This window comes from Mytilus galloprovincialis, chromosome 3, assembly GCF_965363235.1.
Source record: "Mytilus galloprovincialis chromosome 3, xbMytGall1.hap1.1, whole genome shotgun sequence".
In the NCBI taxonomy this organism is placed as follows: Eukaryota; Metazoa; Mollusca; class Bivalvia; order Mytilida; family Mytilidae; genus Mytilus; species Mytilus galloprovincialis.
Window position 1 is genome coordinate 46,523,399 of NC_134840.1, and position 14,286 is coordinate 46,537,684.

The window sequence follows — 14,286 nt, forward strand, 5'->3', positions numbered from 1 at the left end:
TCTCCCTTCAATCATAATTTTATCATTTAATTTTTGAAAACATTTTTTTACAAACAAATTAAGGGTTCTACTGTAATATTGATTAATTTGAGGCACAGACATTTCAAGATCTGTCTATTCACCAGAAAACATTACAAGTTACTAATTTAGAGCAAAGAACCTTATAATTTAGTTTGTAGTAAAGTTGGTCAGGATGCAAACTGTTTCTGTGCTTCAACTTAAAAACTAATCAACCAATCTTTTTTTCATATTACTTCAAGTAATATGTAGTTTGTAACAACATAGATGATTTTCATGTTTGAATGGTTTAACACTAGTCATCTTGGGTCCCTTTATAGCTTGCTGTTGGGTGTGAGCCAAGGCTCTGTGTTGAAGGCCGTACTTTGATCTATAATGGTTACTTTTACAAATTGTGACTTGGATGAAGAGTTGTCTCATTGGCACTCATACCACATCTTCTTATATCTATATATATATGAGGTTAATTTAAAGAAAAAATATGTATAGGAATTATGGTCCTTGATTGATAGAAAAATGGGGCTTTTTGTCATTTCTGTATGATAACTAGAGAACAATTAAACCAATTCTCAAATTTTAATTTGATTTTGCTGATGACAATATTGAAGTTGATCTTGGTTTTAACCAATTAATTGATTGATTGATTGTTGTTGCTGTGAAACATAACTTTCAACACACTAACCTATATCATGGCAGTCAGTATTTATAAGTGGAGGAATTTAAATTTTTGGTTCACTTTTATCTTTTTATGTTCATTCTAAATTGGTTAAATCTTAATAAAACTATCAAGCTGAAATATATTCATGTTTATTGTAATTTTCAGACAAGGGGACCAGTCAGACAGTGTATATATCATACTAACTGGACGTCTGAGATCTGTTAGAACACATCATAATGGTAAAAAATCACTGGTGGCTGAGTATGGACGAGGAGAGCTGGTTGGCATTGTGGAAGTTCTGACAGACACTGCTAGAACAACCACTATAATGGCTGTTAGGTAAGAGGGTAGGGAACTGTAAATGAATGCCCAAAATATTGATTTGAAAAAACTTTATAATTAGGTAGCAGTTAGGGTTGGTGATTTTGTTATGATTGGTAAAAAAACTTTGTAATTAAGTAGAAGTTAGGATTGGTGTTTTTGTAATGATTGGTAAAAAAGAAATAAACCTTGAGGTGAAGTTGAAAGTTGATAGACACTACTTAATACCACACTCATGGCCATCAGCTTGTTATATACTTTTGAGTCAGACATTGCTATAGACTACTTGGATTGATTATCAAAAGTACTGATAAACTATGAACTACATAACTGTATAAGATATCAATTATCATAAACTCAAAAAAGCTGTTGCTACTCATTGTTAAATGTATGAGTTAACTTAATCTTGTGTCCAAAAGATATATTTTCAGTGTTTGTGTTAATGGCACCTTCAAATAGGACAAACATATTTTCTTCCTATTTATGATCTTTGAATACAAATTTGATACAAGTCAGTATTTTCTTTTAGACATTATTCAAGTTTTAGAATAAAACACTGTGAGAAAGATAAATCCCAATAGAGACGGTTTAATCTTTATTGCAATAGTTCAAGGTTATGTTTATTGAGACATACTATTTATTACAAAGTTCTTTATATGATACTAATTTCATTTTTACAGAGACACAGAATGTGCCCATTTGCCAGGCGATTTACTAAATCTAATTAAACGGAAGTACCCACAGATTGTAACAAGACTGATACATTTACTAGGACAGAGAATTCTTGGTCATATTGAAACAAGAGATGAAGTACACATGAGTAAGTTATGTACCTGGTGTATATGATAAATGATTGGCATATTACTCATTTACTAGTTTTCAATCCTAAATTGATTGCCAAAAACAGTGACAGCACAGGAATACATTACCAGATATTTTTGGCATTTTTGCTCATTTTCTTGAAAACCTGAATTGAATAAAAAATAAAAAATCTTTTGATATGAACATTGAGAGTGTCCTGATTGATAAAAGTCAACCAATGAATTGGAGATTAAACAAATTTTGCTATCTTAAGGGGTACCCAACTCTTTTTGACTGAAATAGGTTTTGGCTTGTTAAATTTTCAAAAAAATGTGACCAAATATTTACCTTCACCTAGTGACAAAAATGTTAAAATTTTCAAGAATTTTTTACCGCAAAGTTTACTGGAATAATTTCATTGGATTGTTAGCAGTTTGACAAGCAATAATTTTGATCATTGAGAAGCTTGATTTCTATTAACTTATATTATTTGATTAAAACTTTAAGCTCATATTTCAAAGAATTAACTCCTTTAGATGTTCTGTACCCCTTAAAAGTGAATTGAATTGATTGTATACGAACTGACAATTGTTTTTCAGATCTTGACCATGTCTCAGGTATAGACAAGAAAGTATCAGTGGGTAATTTGTCTACAATAGCAGTATTAGGTTCCAACCAAGATGTGCCTTTAACTAGCTTTACCTTGGAATTACAGCATAGTCTACAAGCTATAGGTTAGTTCGGGCAAAGTATATGTAATCTGACATATTTTGGATCTTGATAAATTTTTGTAAGCATTTAGAACTCATGGAATTGCATCTAAATATAGATAAATTATATGCACATACAGAATGTAGCAGGGTTAAACTACGTTGAAGGGGTTGACTCTCCCATAACCTGAGACAGTGGTGTAACAGTACACCATAAGAACAAAATATAAAGATCAGTTGAAAAGGGCATAACTCATCAGATCTATACAAAGCAAAAAATATCTAACATAAACACAGAGTGGTACTTATACATCCCCACAACAAAAAGACAGCTAGTTCAAAGCCAATAACAACTAAAGAAATACATCATTCAAGACTAAATGTATGTATGTATGTAATAATAAGTATATTTATAATTAATTGCAGGTCTTACAACCAGATTAACCAGTGATATCGTCAAACAAAACTTAGGAACTGGTGCTTTTGACAGGTAAATTTTGGGAATTATTTCTGATAAATAATTATAGCATTAGTTGAATAGCCTACAGTATCATATGATGATCATAGTTTATGGCACTACATTTCATTGTAAATAGAGAACTCATAACAGCAATTGTTTTTGATATACTTTTCCTGTATTGGTAGATGGTTTTATATAATGATACTCAGTCTGATTGCTAAAACCATTTAAATTACACGTGGATTCATTTTGATTCAATATAATTATTGTCTATTTTGCAGTATAAATGAGTTCCGACTGTTTAACTGGCTTGGCCAACAAGAAGACATGAACATCATTACGTTATATCAGTGTGACTATTCCATGACAAGGTGGACCAAACATTGTATCAGACAAGCTGACTGTATATTAATTGTAGGACTAGCCAAAAATGACCCTTCAGTAGGGGAGGTAATTATTGATAAGAAATATGCCGATTATAAAACAATTATCATTATATTATAACCAACTGCTATATTAGGTTTATCTTGTCAGTTGGTCCATTTGCCAATCAAATACTTCAGTCATACCTTTCTCAAACTTTGTATCCTTCGGGTCATTTTTATGCCCCACCTACGATAGTAGAGGGGCATTATGTTTTCTGGTCTGTGCGTCCGTTCGTCCGTCCGTTCGTTCGTCCGTCCGTTCGTTCGTCCGTTCGTCCGTTCGTCCGTCTGTCCCGCTTCAGGTTAAAGTTTTTGGTCGAGGTAGTTTTTGATGAAGTTGAAGTCCAATCGACTTTAAACTTGGTACACATGTTCCCTATGATATGATCTTTCTAATTTTAATGCCAAATTAGAGTTTTGACCCCAATTTTACGGTTCACTGATAGAAAATGATAGTGCAAATTTCAGGTTAAAGTTTTTGGCTTCAGGTTAAAGTTTTTGGTCAAGGTAGTTTTTGATGAAGTTGAAGTCCAATCAACTTGAAACTTAGTATACATGTGCCCTATGATATGATCTTTCTAATTTAAATGCCAAATTAGAGTTTTGACCCCAATTTTACGGTTCACTGAACATAGAAAATGATAGTGCAAATTTCAGGTTAAAGTTTTTGGCTTCAGGTTAAAGTTTTTGGTCAAGGTAGTTTTTGATGAAGTTGAAGTCCAATCAACTTGAAACTTAGTATACATGTGCCCTATGATATGATCTTTCTAATTTAAATGCCAAATTAGAGTTTTGACCCCAATTTTACGGTTCACTGAACATAGAAAATGATAGTGCAAATTTCAGGTTAAAGTTTTTGGTCAAGGTAGTTTTTGATGAAGTTGAAGTCCAATCAACTTGAAACTTAGTATACATGTGCCCTATGATATGATCTTTCTAATTTAAATGCCAAATTAGAGTTTTGACCCCAATTTTACGGTTCACTGAACATAGAAAATGATAGTGCAAATTTCAGGTTAAAGTTTTTGGCTTCAGGTTAAAGTTTTTGGTCAAGGTAGTTTTTGATGAAGTTGAAGTCCAATCAACTTGAAACTTAGTATACATGTGCCCTATGATATGATCTTTCTAATTTAAATGCCAAATTAGAGTTTTGACCCCAATTTTACGGTTCACTGAACATAGAAAATGATAGTGCAAATTTCAGGTTAAAGTTTTTGGTCAAGGTAGTTTTTGATAAAGTAGAAGTCCAATCAACTTGAAACTTAGTATACATGTTCCCTTTGATAAGATCATTCTAATTTTAATGCCAAATTAGAGAATTTATTCCAATTTCACAGTCCTTTAAACATAGAAAATGATAGTGTGAGTGGGGCATCCGTGTACTGTGGACACATTCTTGTTCTCTTTTCTTCAGTTATTTTGCCAAATTAATAAGTACAAGAATCATGCAAATAAAAGAAATCAAGGATTATTAGCTCATCATCAGTAAACCAAAAGAAAAAAGAAGAGATATGATACTAATTTAAGAGTGAAAAACAGTGCACACAGAAATGATGCAGAAATTGTAACCCTTAAAAATCTGGTCATGCTCTAAATCAACCATGTAGATTTTCCAAAGTTTGCAAGTCTGTCATTTGGAAAGCATCATTAGGTATATTGATAATTACTGCTTTCAGGTAGAAAAACAGATGGAGAACATAGCAGTTAGAGCTCAGAAAGAGCTGGTTCTGTTACATGAAGAGGATGCAGAATCACCAAAAGGGACCATAGAATGGTTAAATGCTAGGGGATGGTGCTCCTCACATCATCATATCAGATGTCCTAAAAGGGTTCTCAAAAAACAAGCTGAAGTCAGAGTGGTAGGAATATTATCTTGCTTAGTTATAAAATTTGTCACTTATGTTACTAAATTATAGGATGTGAAAATAGGTCGGAAAGAACATACAAGAAAGTAGTACATATTTTAAACAAAATAGTTCTTACACAAAGCTGTATGTTTGTCAAAAGGGGATATATTTGGGTAGTTTTTGTATCAAATGAAAGCTTGGGGGCTTGGGATCACTGTAGAACCCTTGTTAAAAGATTTATTCAAATAATAAAGAAGTTAATGAAATTATGATAGGAGGGCACATTTGGCCTGTTCAGATTTGAAGTTCCTGTTTTTGTACTGTGAAACTTCCGGGAACCAGTATGCTCTAATATGCAATTAAAGGTATGTTGATTTTTTCAGCACAAGTCAGGATAAGGTACAGTTTTGACAGGAAATAACTGCCACTTTTTTTTTAACTCAAGATAAAGTAGCCATTAATGCTAGAAATTGCAGAATTTAACATAGAAATCAATGGGCTATGAATTAGTGGTTTTATACCTTGGGCTCAATAAGACCAGCATTGAAATGAGGGTTATAAAGACACTCATTATATTCTTCTTGATCCTGGTCATTATTGAGCCAAATTTTACCTAAAGTCAGAAGGGGATGTGATGTGGTATATTGTAATAGAAGTTTCTGTCAGATTTAATTCTTGATTACACATTATTTATTGGTACATCATACAGACATATACATGTACTGTTTATTAGGAATTTCATCCAGTCACAAAGTTGATGAAGAATAAAATTTGATCAACACAATAAAGACTTTATAGACAAAAATGAACTAGGAATATATATATATATATATGAATCAGATAAAGTTACACACTATGTATTTTCAGGTTGAAAGTTATGAGAGGGTTTATCAAACAAAGCCTGATAGATTGTCAGATTTTTCACGTCTTGCCAGATTTTTGACTGGGACATCTGTTGGCTTGGTATTAGGTGGGGGAGGTGCAAGGTAAGATACTAGAATCTAATTTGAGATTGATCTTGGATATCTTTCAAAAGTGTGAGACTCTGTCTTTATTAATTTTATAATCAATTACATATGTTGAGGAAAAGATCATTCTATCTGAACCAATCATTCTGTTCTATATCAAACCAACTCCAATTTAGAAGTATTTCATCACAATGTAGCTAGTATCATCTGTATGTATTTGTTCACAAATTTGAATTTGTACTTACAAATTCATTTGGCTTACTCTACGACGAACTTGTCTTATAACCTGACTGTTAGATTCATAATATATAAACAACCAACATGGCTCTAACACATTGCTTATTCAACAAACAACTTAATTAAGTGCAAGTGGTAAAAAAAAAAACAACATGTGAATGAACATCATGAAATTTAAAAAAAAAATCATGTTTAATGTCTGCAGACCTACAGTCAAATTATATAATAAACAAAATTTAACAGTTGAGGCTTTTTCTTTCAGAGGCCTTTCACATATAGGAATTGTCAAGGCCTTACTGGAGGCTGAAGTCCCAATAGATATGGTAGGGGGGACCAGTATGGGCTCCTTTGTAGGTGCTGTATGGTGTGAAGATAGAAATATAACCAGATTTACACAGAGATGTAGAGAATGGTCCATGGTTTGTATAATATTAAGTCTAACTAAGGGAAATAATCCTGTGTTTTTGGCATGAAAAGAATGCAAAGGACTTCATCAGGATTTTATTTATTTTTTATTCAAAACCAAGTTTGTTGTAGTTTGGCTTGGAAATCAGGGCTTATATTCATTATAACTCAAATTTATTTCACCTCCATTTCAACTATATAAAATGATAATAAAGGTACGATTGTGATTTTCAGATCAAAATAAGTATGCCCATTACATCATTTTATTCATTCATTATTTACATTTTTATCAGTATTAGAAAGTGAAATTTACACTTATAGCACTATTGGTTATTTTGTGGTAGTCAGTTTTTATTGTTAGGAGTAGCCGAAGTTCCAAGAGAGAATCACTGACTTTCAGCAGGAAAAATTTCAGTCCAAGTCAATTAAGATTGCACTACCTAGTCCACTCTGTCACGGATGCTCTTTTAGAAGTATTTGTAGCAATTAAAATCAAATTTTCTTTACCTATTACAAATATAAAGTTTTTTGCAACCATGAAAATTGAATTGTAAACCATTGTTATTTTGCAGGACATGACTTCAATTTGGCAGAAAGTATTAGATCTGACTTATCCTATTACCTCAATGTTTACAGGTATATAATCATATAGAGAAATGTTAAAATTATATATTGATTTAAGACAATGTGGTATGAGTACCAATGAGAGCACTCTCCATCCATGTCACAATTTATAAAAGTAAACCATTATAGGTCAAAGTATGGTCTTCAACACGGAGCCTTGGCTCACACCAAACATCAAGCTATAAATGGCCCAAAAATTACTAGTGTTAAACGATTCAAACGGGAAAACCAACGGTCTAATCTATATAAAAACAGAAAAACGAGAAACACTTATGAACCAAATTAACAAATAAAAACCACTGAACATCAGGTTCCTGACTTAGGACAGGTTCAAACAATTGCAGAAGGTTTAAACGTTTTTAATAGGTGCCACTCTTCTACCAACCTACTTTTTAGTTTGCCTGTTTTATCAATAAGATGAGGACAAGTAAAACTTTTAATTTAAAAAACAAAAGAAACAGTACAAATGGTGTGATTTGGGATCAAAATGGTTTTAAATAAGAAATGTACTCCTTGTTTCTCCAATTCACACTGCAAAATGTTCAATGTATATATTCAATAATATATTGGTTTATTTTTTTCTCTCTTAATTTTTTTTGTTACTTGAAATGACAGAAATTATAGAATGGCATACAGATTTAAGATCATTTGACTCACACATGCTGAAAATTAACAGCACAATAATTGCCAAAATATATAGTCATCCAGGAGATGTTTTTTTAGCTCACCTGGCCTGAAGAACAAGTGAGCTTTTCTCATCACTTTGCGTCCGGCATCATTACCTTTTACAAAAATCTTCTCCTCTGAAACTACTGGGCCAAATTAAACCAAACTTGGACACACTCATCATTGGGATGTTTAGTTTAAAAAATGTGTCTGAGGACCCGGTCAACTAACCAAGATGGCCACCATGGCTAAAAATAGAACATAGAGGCAAATGTAGATTTTGGCTTATATCTCTGAAACCAAAGCATTTTGAGCAAATCTGACATGGTGTAAAATTGTTTATCAGGTCAGGATCTATTTGATGTGAAATTTTCAGATGAATCAAAGCACCTGTTGTTGGGTTGCTGCCCTTAAATTGGTAATTTTCAGGAAATTTTGATGTTTTTGGTTATTATCTTGAATATTATCATAGATAGAGATAAACTATAAACAGCAATAATTTCAGCAAAGTAAGATCTACAAATAAGTCAAATGACCAAAATGGTCAGTTGACCCCTTCAGGAGTTATTGCCCTTTATAGTCAATTTTTAACAATTTTTCTTAAATTTTTATAATCTTTTACAAAAATCTTCTCCTCTGAAACTACTAAGACAAAATGTAACCAAAATTGTCCACAATCATCATAAGAGTATCTATTTTTAAAAATGTGTCGGATGACCCTGCCTGCCAACCAAGATGGCCAACATGGCTAAAAATAGTACATAGGGTAAAATGCAGTTTTTGGTTTATATCTCTGAAACTGAAGCATTTAGAGCAAATCTGACTGGTGGCAAAATGTTATCAGATCTAGATATATCTATCCTGAAATTTTCAGACAAATCCAACAACTAGTTGTTAGGTTGCTGCCCCTGAGTTAGTAATTTTATGGAAATTTTGCAGTTTTTTGCTATTATCTCAGATATTATTATAGTACCTAATGATATCTTATACTAAAAATTATGATTTTAACCTTTATTATATGATTTCCGAAGCATCAGTACATTTTACATTTATGTATTGCTAATAAGTTATCAATTAGCTCTGAATAATGTAAAGAACTAATAATGAAATAGTTTTTGTTAATGTATATGTGTTATACTTTGCCGTAGGTCAATCCTTTAATGTGACATTAGAGAAAACCTTCAAAGACCGACAAATAGAAGATTTATGGATTCCATACTTCTGTATTACTACTGATATTACAAGTTCTTCAATGAGAATACATACTCATGGTAAGATTAACCCTTGGTATTCATATGTACCATTATTTATCTTCATTACAATTAGCCTATAGATATAAAAATGTCACAGAAACTAAAGTCACAATAGTAATGAAAATAAAAGAGTAATTTATTAAATTTAAGTTTTGAATGTTTAAATGTTAGATTTTCATTTTGAAGGTCATATAAGCTTTTTGAACCACTTAAACATCGGTCTTCAGTGGTGTCATCTGTAGCATGTTGTCTGAACGTCATTGTTACTATACTATTTAACTTTTAAAAAAATCTCTGAAGAAACTACTGGGCCAAATGTTTTAAACTTAAGCTTTATGTTCCTAGGTATCTAGTTTAAAAAAATGTATTTCTGGATTTGATCCTTCAGTAAAACATGGCCACTGTTTCTATAAATAGAACAGAGTTGTAAAATGCCATTTTAGGCTTATATCACATAAAACTTAAGTAATGAGACCAAATCTGATTGGGATAAAATGATCAGTAGGTCAAGTTTTTTCCCGTGACCCATTTTAAAATTATTACCCTTGACATGTCAATATTTGATATTTGAAATAAAGTTTTAGGGCTAATTTTCCATGCACGCATGGCATAGTCGTTATGCCAAATTGCAAATCAAAGTTCTTGGACATTCTTTTTCTCACTTTACACATGCAAATTTCATTATCAATTTGTCCCTGTCAGTGTTTCACTGCTTGTGGATATGCTATTTTGATGATATAAAAAAGAAGATTTGGTATGATTGCCAATGAGACAACTCTCCACAAGAGACCAAATGACACAGAAATTAACAACTATAGGTCACCGTACAGCCTATAACAATGAACAAAGCCTATAATGCATAGTTGGTTATAAAAGGACCCAAAATGACAATGTAAAACAATTCAAACGAGAAAACTAACAGCCTTATTTGTGTACAAAAAGTGAACAAAAAACAAATATGTAACACATAAACAAACGACAACCACTGAATTACAGGCTCCTGATTTGGTACAGGTACATACATTCAGAATTTGGCAGTGTTAAACATGTTAGGGGGATTCCAACCCTCCCCCTTACCTGAGACAGTGGTGTAACAGTACGCCATAAGAACGAACTATGAAAATCAGTTGAAAAAGTCTTTACTCATCAGATGGATAAAAATACAAATAATACAAATACAAGTAGATGTGGCCGGATAATTGCACATCCCAACAACAAAAAGACACTAAGTGCAAATCTGAGAGTACTCACAGATACTGACAGCTAGTTCAAAGCCACTAACAACTGATAAAAAAATTATGCATCTAAGACTAAATTATCAATCCGTACACATCCAACATCCAATGCATTTAGTGTAAAGATGTCATAAGCAGTCAGAGAAAAACATGACCTTGTGCAATACCAAGATGCCTTTACCAAATTCAGACAAGTTTTGAATGTGATGGGCAGAACAATTCTAATATGACGTCCTTATTACGCTTTGTAAACAAAGCTGTGTTCTAATGAGCACAAAATATGTTTGACACATGCGCACGAACTTACTGTGTATATTAACATTATTTCCATTGTTATCCTTTAAAATATATACACATTAACTTTTATTATATATTTTTATAAAACAACATATTTTTACCCGGCTCGGTGTTTTTAAATTTATCAAATATAAAATGTAATGCAGAGTCCTCTGGAAGGAAACGGGAAAAGCCAAACATTTTTACGGTATTTTCGTACGCTGCATTTGTCCTATTAGAATCGAAATAATTCCTTCATGTCATGCTCTATGCTCATTTTAACATGGGTAGGCATTATATTTGACCACATTTTACACTTCGCTAACAGTCAGTGTAAAATATTGACAAATATAATGCCTACCCATGTTAAAATGAGCATAGAACATGACGTGAAGGAATTATCTCTTAAGTATTAATTTTGCTGTAATATTTCAGGGAGTTTGTGGCGATATGTGAGAGCTAGTATGTCACTGTCTGGATATTTGCCACCATTGTGTGATCCTGTAGATGCTCATTACTTACTCGATGGAGGATATGTCAATAACTTGCCTGGTTTGTTGTATCTTTATTTAATAAATGAATTATGAAAAGATCTTTAATTGTGTTATCGCAAGCACATTCAATAATTTCTTAAAAACTGTCATATTTACAAGATTTTTTTGCATTTTACAGCAAATGAACATTGTCTTTTTTTCAGTTCATCAAATCTTACCTGGAGCATTTGCTAATTCCTAACTTCAACTTCAACTAAAATTTGAAATACTTTTCAGTTTTAAACAAAACAATATCTGTAATTTGTTGAAAAGGACATTTTGGATAACTTTCTTTGAGAACACTTCCAACAACATAAAAGAATCATTTATAAGCATTTTTAAAGAAGATAGCTTTTGTCTCTTTATTGTGAATAATTTTATCATCAATTTTGTTTTTTTATCAAACAGCTGATGTTATGAAACAGTTAGGAGCCAACTCTATATTTGCTGTAGATGTTGGTAGTCGAGATTCCACAGAGTCTTATAACTATGGAGATAAAATCTCTGGTTTCTGGTTACTGGCTAACAAATGGAGTCCATGGTCGGAAACAGTTAAGGTATATATATTTTACCTTTTTTTAAACCGTAAAGAGAGTAAAAGAAGAAATCAATTTATTTTTAAATTTCACCACAACATTATTACTTTTTTAAAATCTTGATATCAATATCTATAAAAATATGATACCCTAAGCTGACTTGATTGTATAGCTAACCATGGCAATACTGAATGTAACATTGGTATTCTTTCGATGAAAGAGTGTTCAGTTAGTTTCCTACCAAATAACTTTAGCTTCATTGATATTTCAACAAACTATTACGAAAAGTTTATAACAACCAATTAAGTTTCCACATACATTGATTATTTTTATTACATTAAAACTGGTATAGTGGAAGTTTATGGTTAATGTGGAGACATTTATTTTAGTGGTTACCAATTTTGAGAGTTAGATGAACTTTTTATGGATGTTTGATTTCGTGTTTTCAAGATTGATATGAACGATCCTATAGAAAAATTGTAAATTGATGAAAATTTGAATTGTGGATACCCCTTACCAACAAAATTGATGAAAACTGGTATCCCATTGAAAATTCATCCACTGTGATATTCTTAAATATTTTTAGATCCTTTTCTTAAACTTCAAACAAAACTAGCATAGGTCTAGTAACAAACAATTTAGGACAATAAGTCACAGGACAAAAAAGGATTTTCCAGTTTTCATACTATAACTCAAAAACGCTCCCACCAACTTTTATGAAACTTTGTTGAATTGTTTATATCTATTGACATAAGCTCCCTTTCGATTTTTATAAATTTCCGATTTTTTGTTTCCATGTTATGAAGTTTTATCCTTAAAAAAGGGTGATTTTCCAGTTTTCATACAATAACTCAAAAATGCTTCCATCAACTTTAATGAAACTTTGGTGAATTTTTTATATCTATTGACATTATGCTCCCTTTCAATTTTTATAAATTTCAAATTTTACTTTTTCGTGTTATGAATTTCTATGCTTAAAAAATGGGTGATTTTCCAGTTTTCTGACAATTACTCATAAACACTTTCACAAAATTTTATGAAACTTTGGTGAATTGTTTGTTTCTGTTGACTTAAGCTACCTTTCAAAAATTAAAAGAAAATTAACAACTTTAGGTCACTGTAAGGCCTTCAACAATGAGCAAAGCCCATACCCGTACAGTCAGCTATAAAAGACTGGGTACTGAAATAACAAATGTAAAACAATTCAAATGAAAAAAATAACAGCTGAATTATAAAAAAAATCGTTTAAAACATAAAGACAAGCTTAAAGGGCAATGGTCGTATCATGCACTTATAGCGCAGCTCTTTATTATATTAATTTGTCCTGTGACTTTCGTTCTGCTAACATCATTGTGGTATTTAAGATATACTTTTTTCTTGTAAAGGTACCTGATATGGCAGAAATCCAGTCCCGCTTAGCCTATGTATCATGTGTACGCCAGTTGGACCATGTTAAAAACAGTGACTATTGTGAATACATAAGACCACCAATAGATAAATATGGAACACTGCAGTTTGGAAGCTTTGATGAAATAGCTGTAAGATATTAGTCATAAAATTGAGTCACAAAATCACATAATCACAAACAAATGTATAAGGTTCTGAAAACAACACAAAAAATCCAGCTGATATAAATATTTCTACTGTGTTTTAATGTCCCAACTCTGTTGCTTAAAATAAATCTTTGGATTTATTGTGTTGGGCTTCTAGGAAAAAAAAGACAAAAAAGTATAAGAAGGGTTTCTATAAAAAACAAAATGATATAACATACAACAGAAATAGCTAATGAATGCAATCTTTATGTTCATTGATTGTTGATAGTTTACAGTTCAGTGGCAAGCATGTTCAGGACAAGAACAAATTAACAGTCTATATCCAGAGGACAAAATAAGAGTAAAAGTTTAGAATTGTGTGACAGAAAAATATCACTCAACAACCCAATAATTCTAGGAGTTGAGATATGTATTTCCCCCTTTTTTTGCTATTTTGGTGGCATAAAGTTTTTTTTATCTGTTCTGTGCAAAATAATGTAAATAGTGTGAAAATTACTAATGAGAACATTTATAAAACATTAGCAAAAACAAGACATTTCATGTTCTTTTAGGATATTGGAATGGTGATTATCATAAAACAAAAATGGATTTAAAAAAAAAAATCAGATATTTTTATTAAAAAAAATTATGCATTTTTATTTTCCAAATGTTTCATTATTTTTGTGAAATGAGATCACTAACTAATCCTTATAAGAATTTTTATTCTCTCATGAATCTGTAAAAAAAAATATTAGACCATTGGAATTGAACAAATATTTTT

General features: G+C 31.5%; 1 protein-coding gene across 4 annotated transcripts in view; it reads left to right on the forward strand.

The window, feature by feature from the left end:
- Positions 1 to 14,286, forward strand: part of LOC143068117 (patatin-like phospholipase domain-containing protein 7) — a 108,100-nt gene that overhangs the window by 60,110 nt on the left and 33,704 nt on the right. For all 4 annotated transcript variants that reach the window (XM_076241915.1, XM_076241916.1, XM_076241918.1 and 1 more), the window contains 13 exons: positions 842 to 1,015; positions 1,678 to 1,817; positions 2,398 to 2,532; positions 2,935 to 2,998; positions 3,250 to 3,418; positions 5,070 to 5,252; positions 6,108 to 6,226; positions 6,708 to 6,864; positions 7,423 to 7,486; positions 9,289 to 9,411; positions 11,340 to 11,456; positions 11,846 to 11,994; positions 13,359 to 13,511. In XM_076241915.1, the coding sequence (XP_076098030.1) occupies positions 842 to 1,015; positions 1,678 to 1,817; positions 2,398 to 2,532; positions 2,935 to 2,998; positions 3,250 to 3,418; positions 5,070 to 5,252; positions 6,108 to 6,226; positions 6,708 to 6,864; positions 7,423 to 7,486; positions 9,289 to 9,411; positions 11,340 to 11,456; positions 11,846 to 11,994; positions 13,359 to 13,511 (1,747 nt within the window). The remainder of the gene's footprint in view (positions 1 to 841; positions 1,016 to 1,677; positions 1,818 to 2,397; positions 2,533 to 2,934; positions 2,999 to 3,249; positions 3,419 to 5,069; positions 5,253 to 6,107; positions 6,227 to 6,707; positions 6,865 to 7,422; positions 7,487 to 9,288; positions 9,412 to 11,339; positions 11,457 to 11,845; positions 11,995 to 13,358; positions 13,512 to 14,286) is intronic.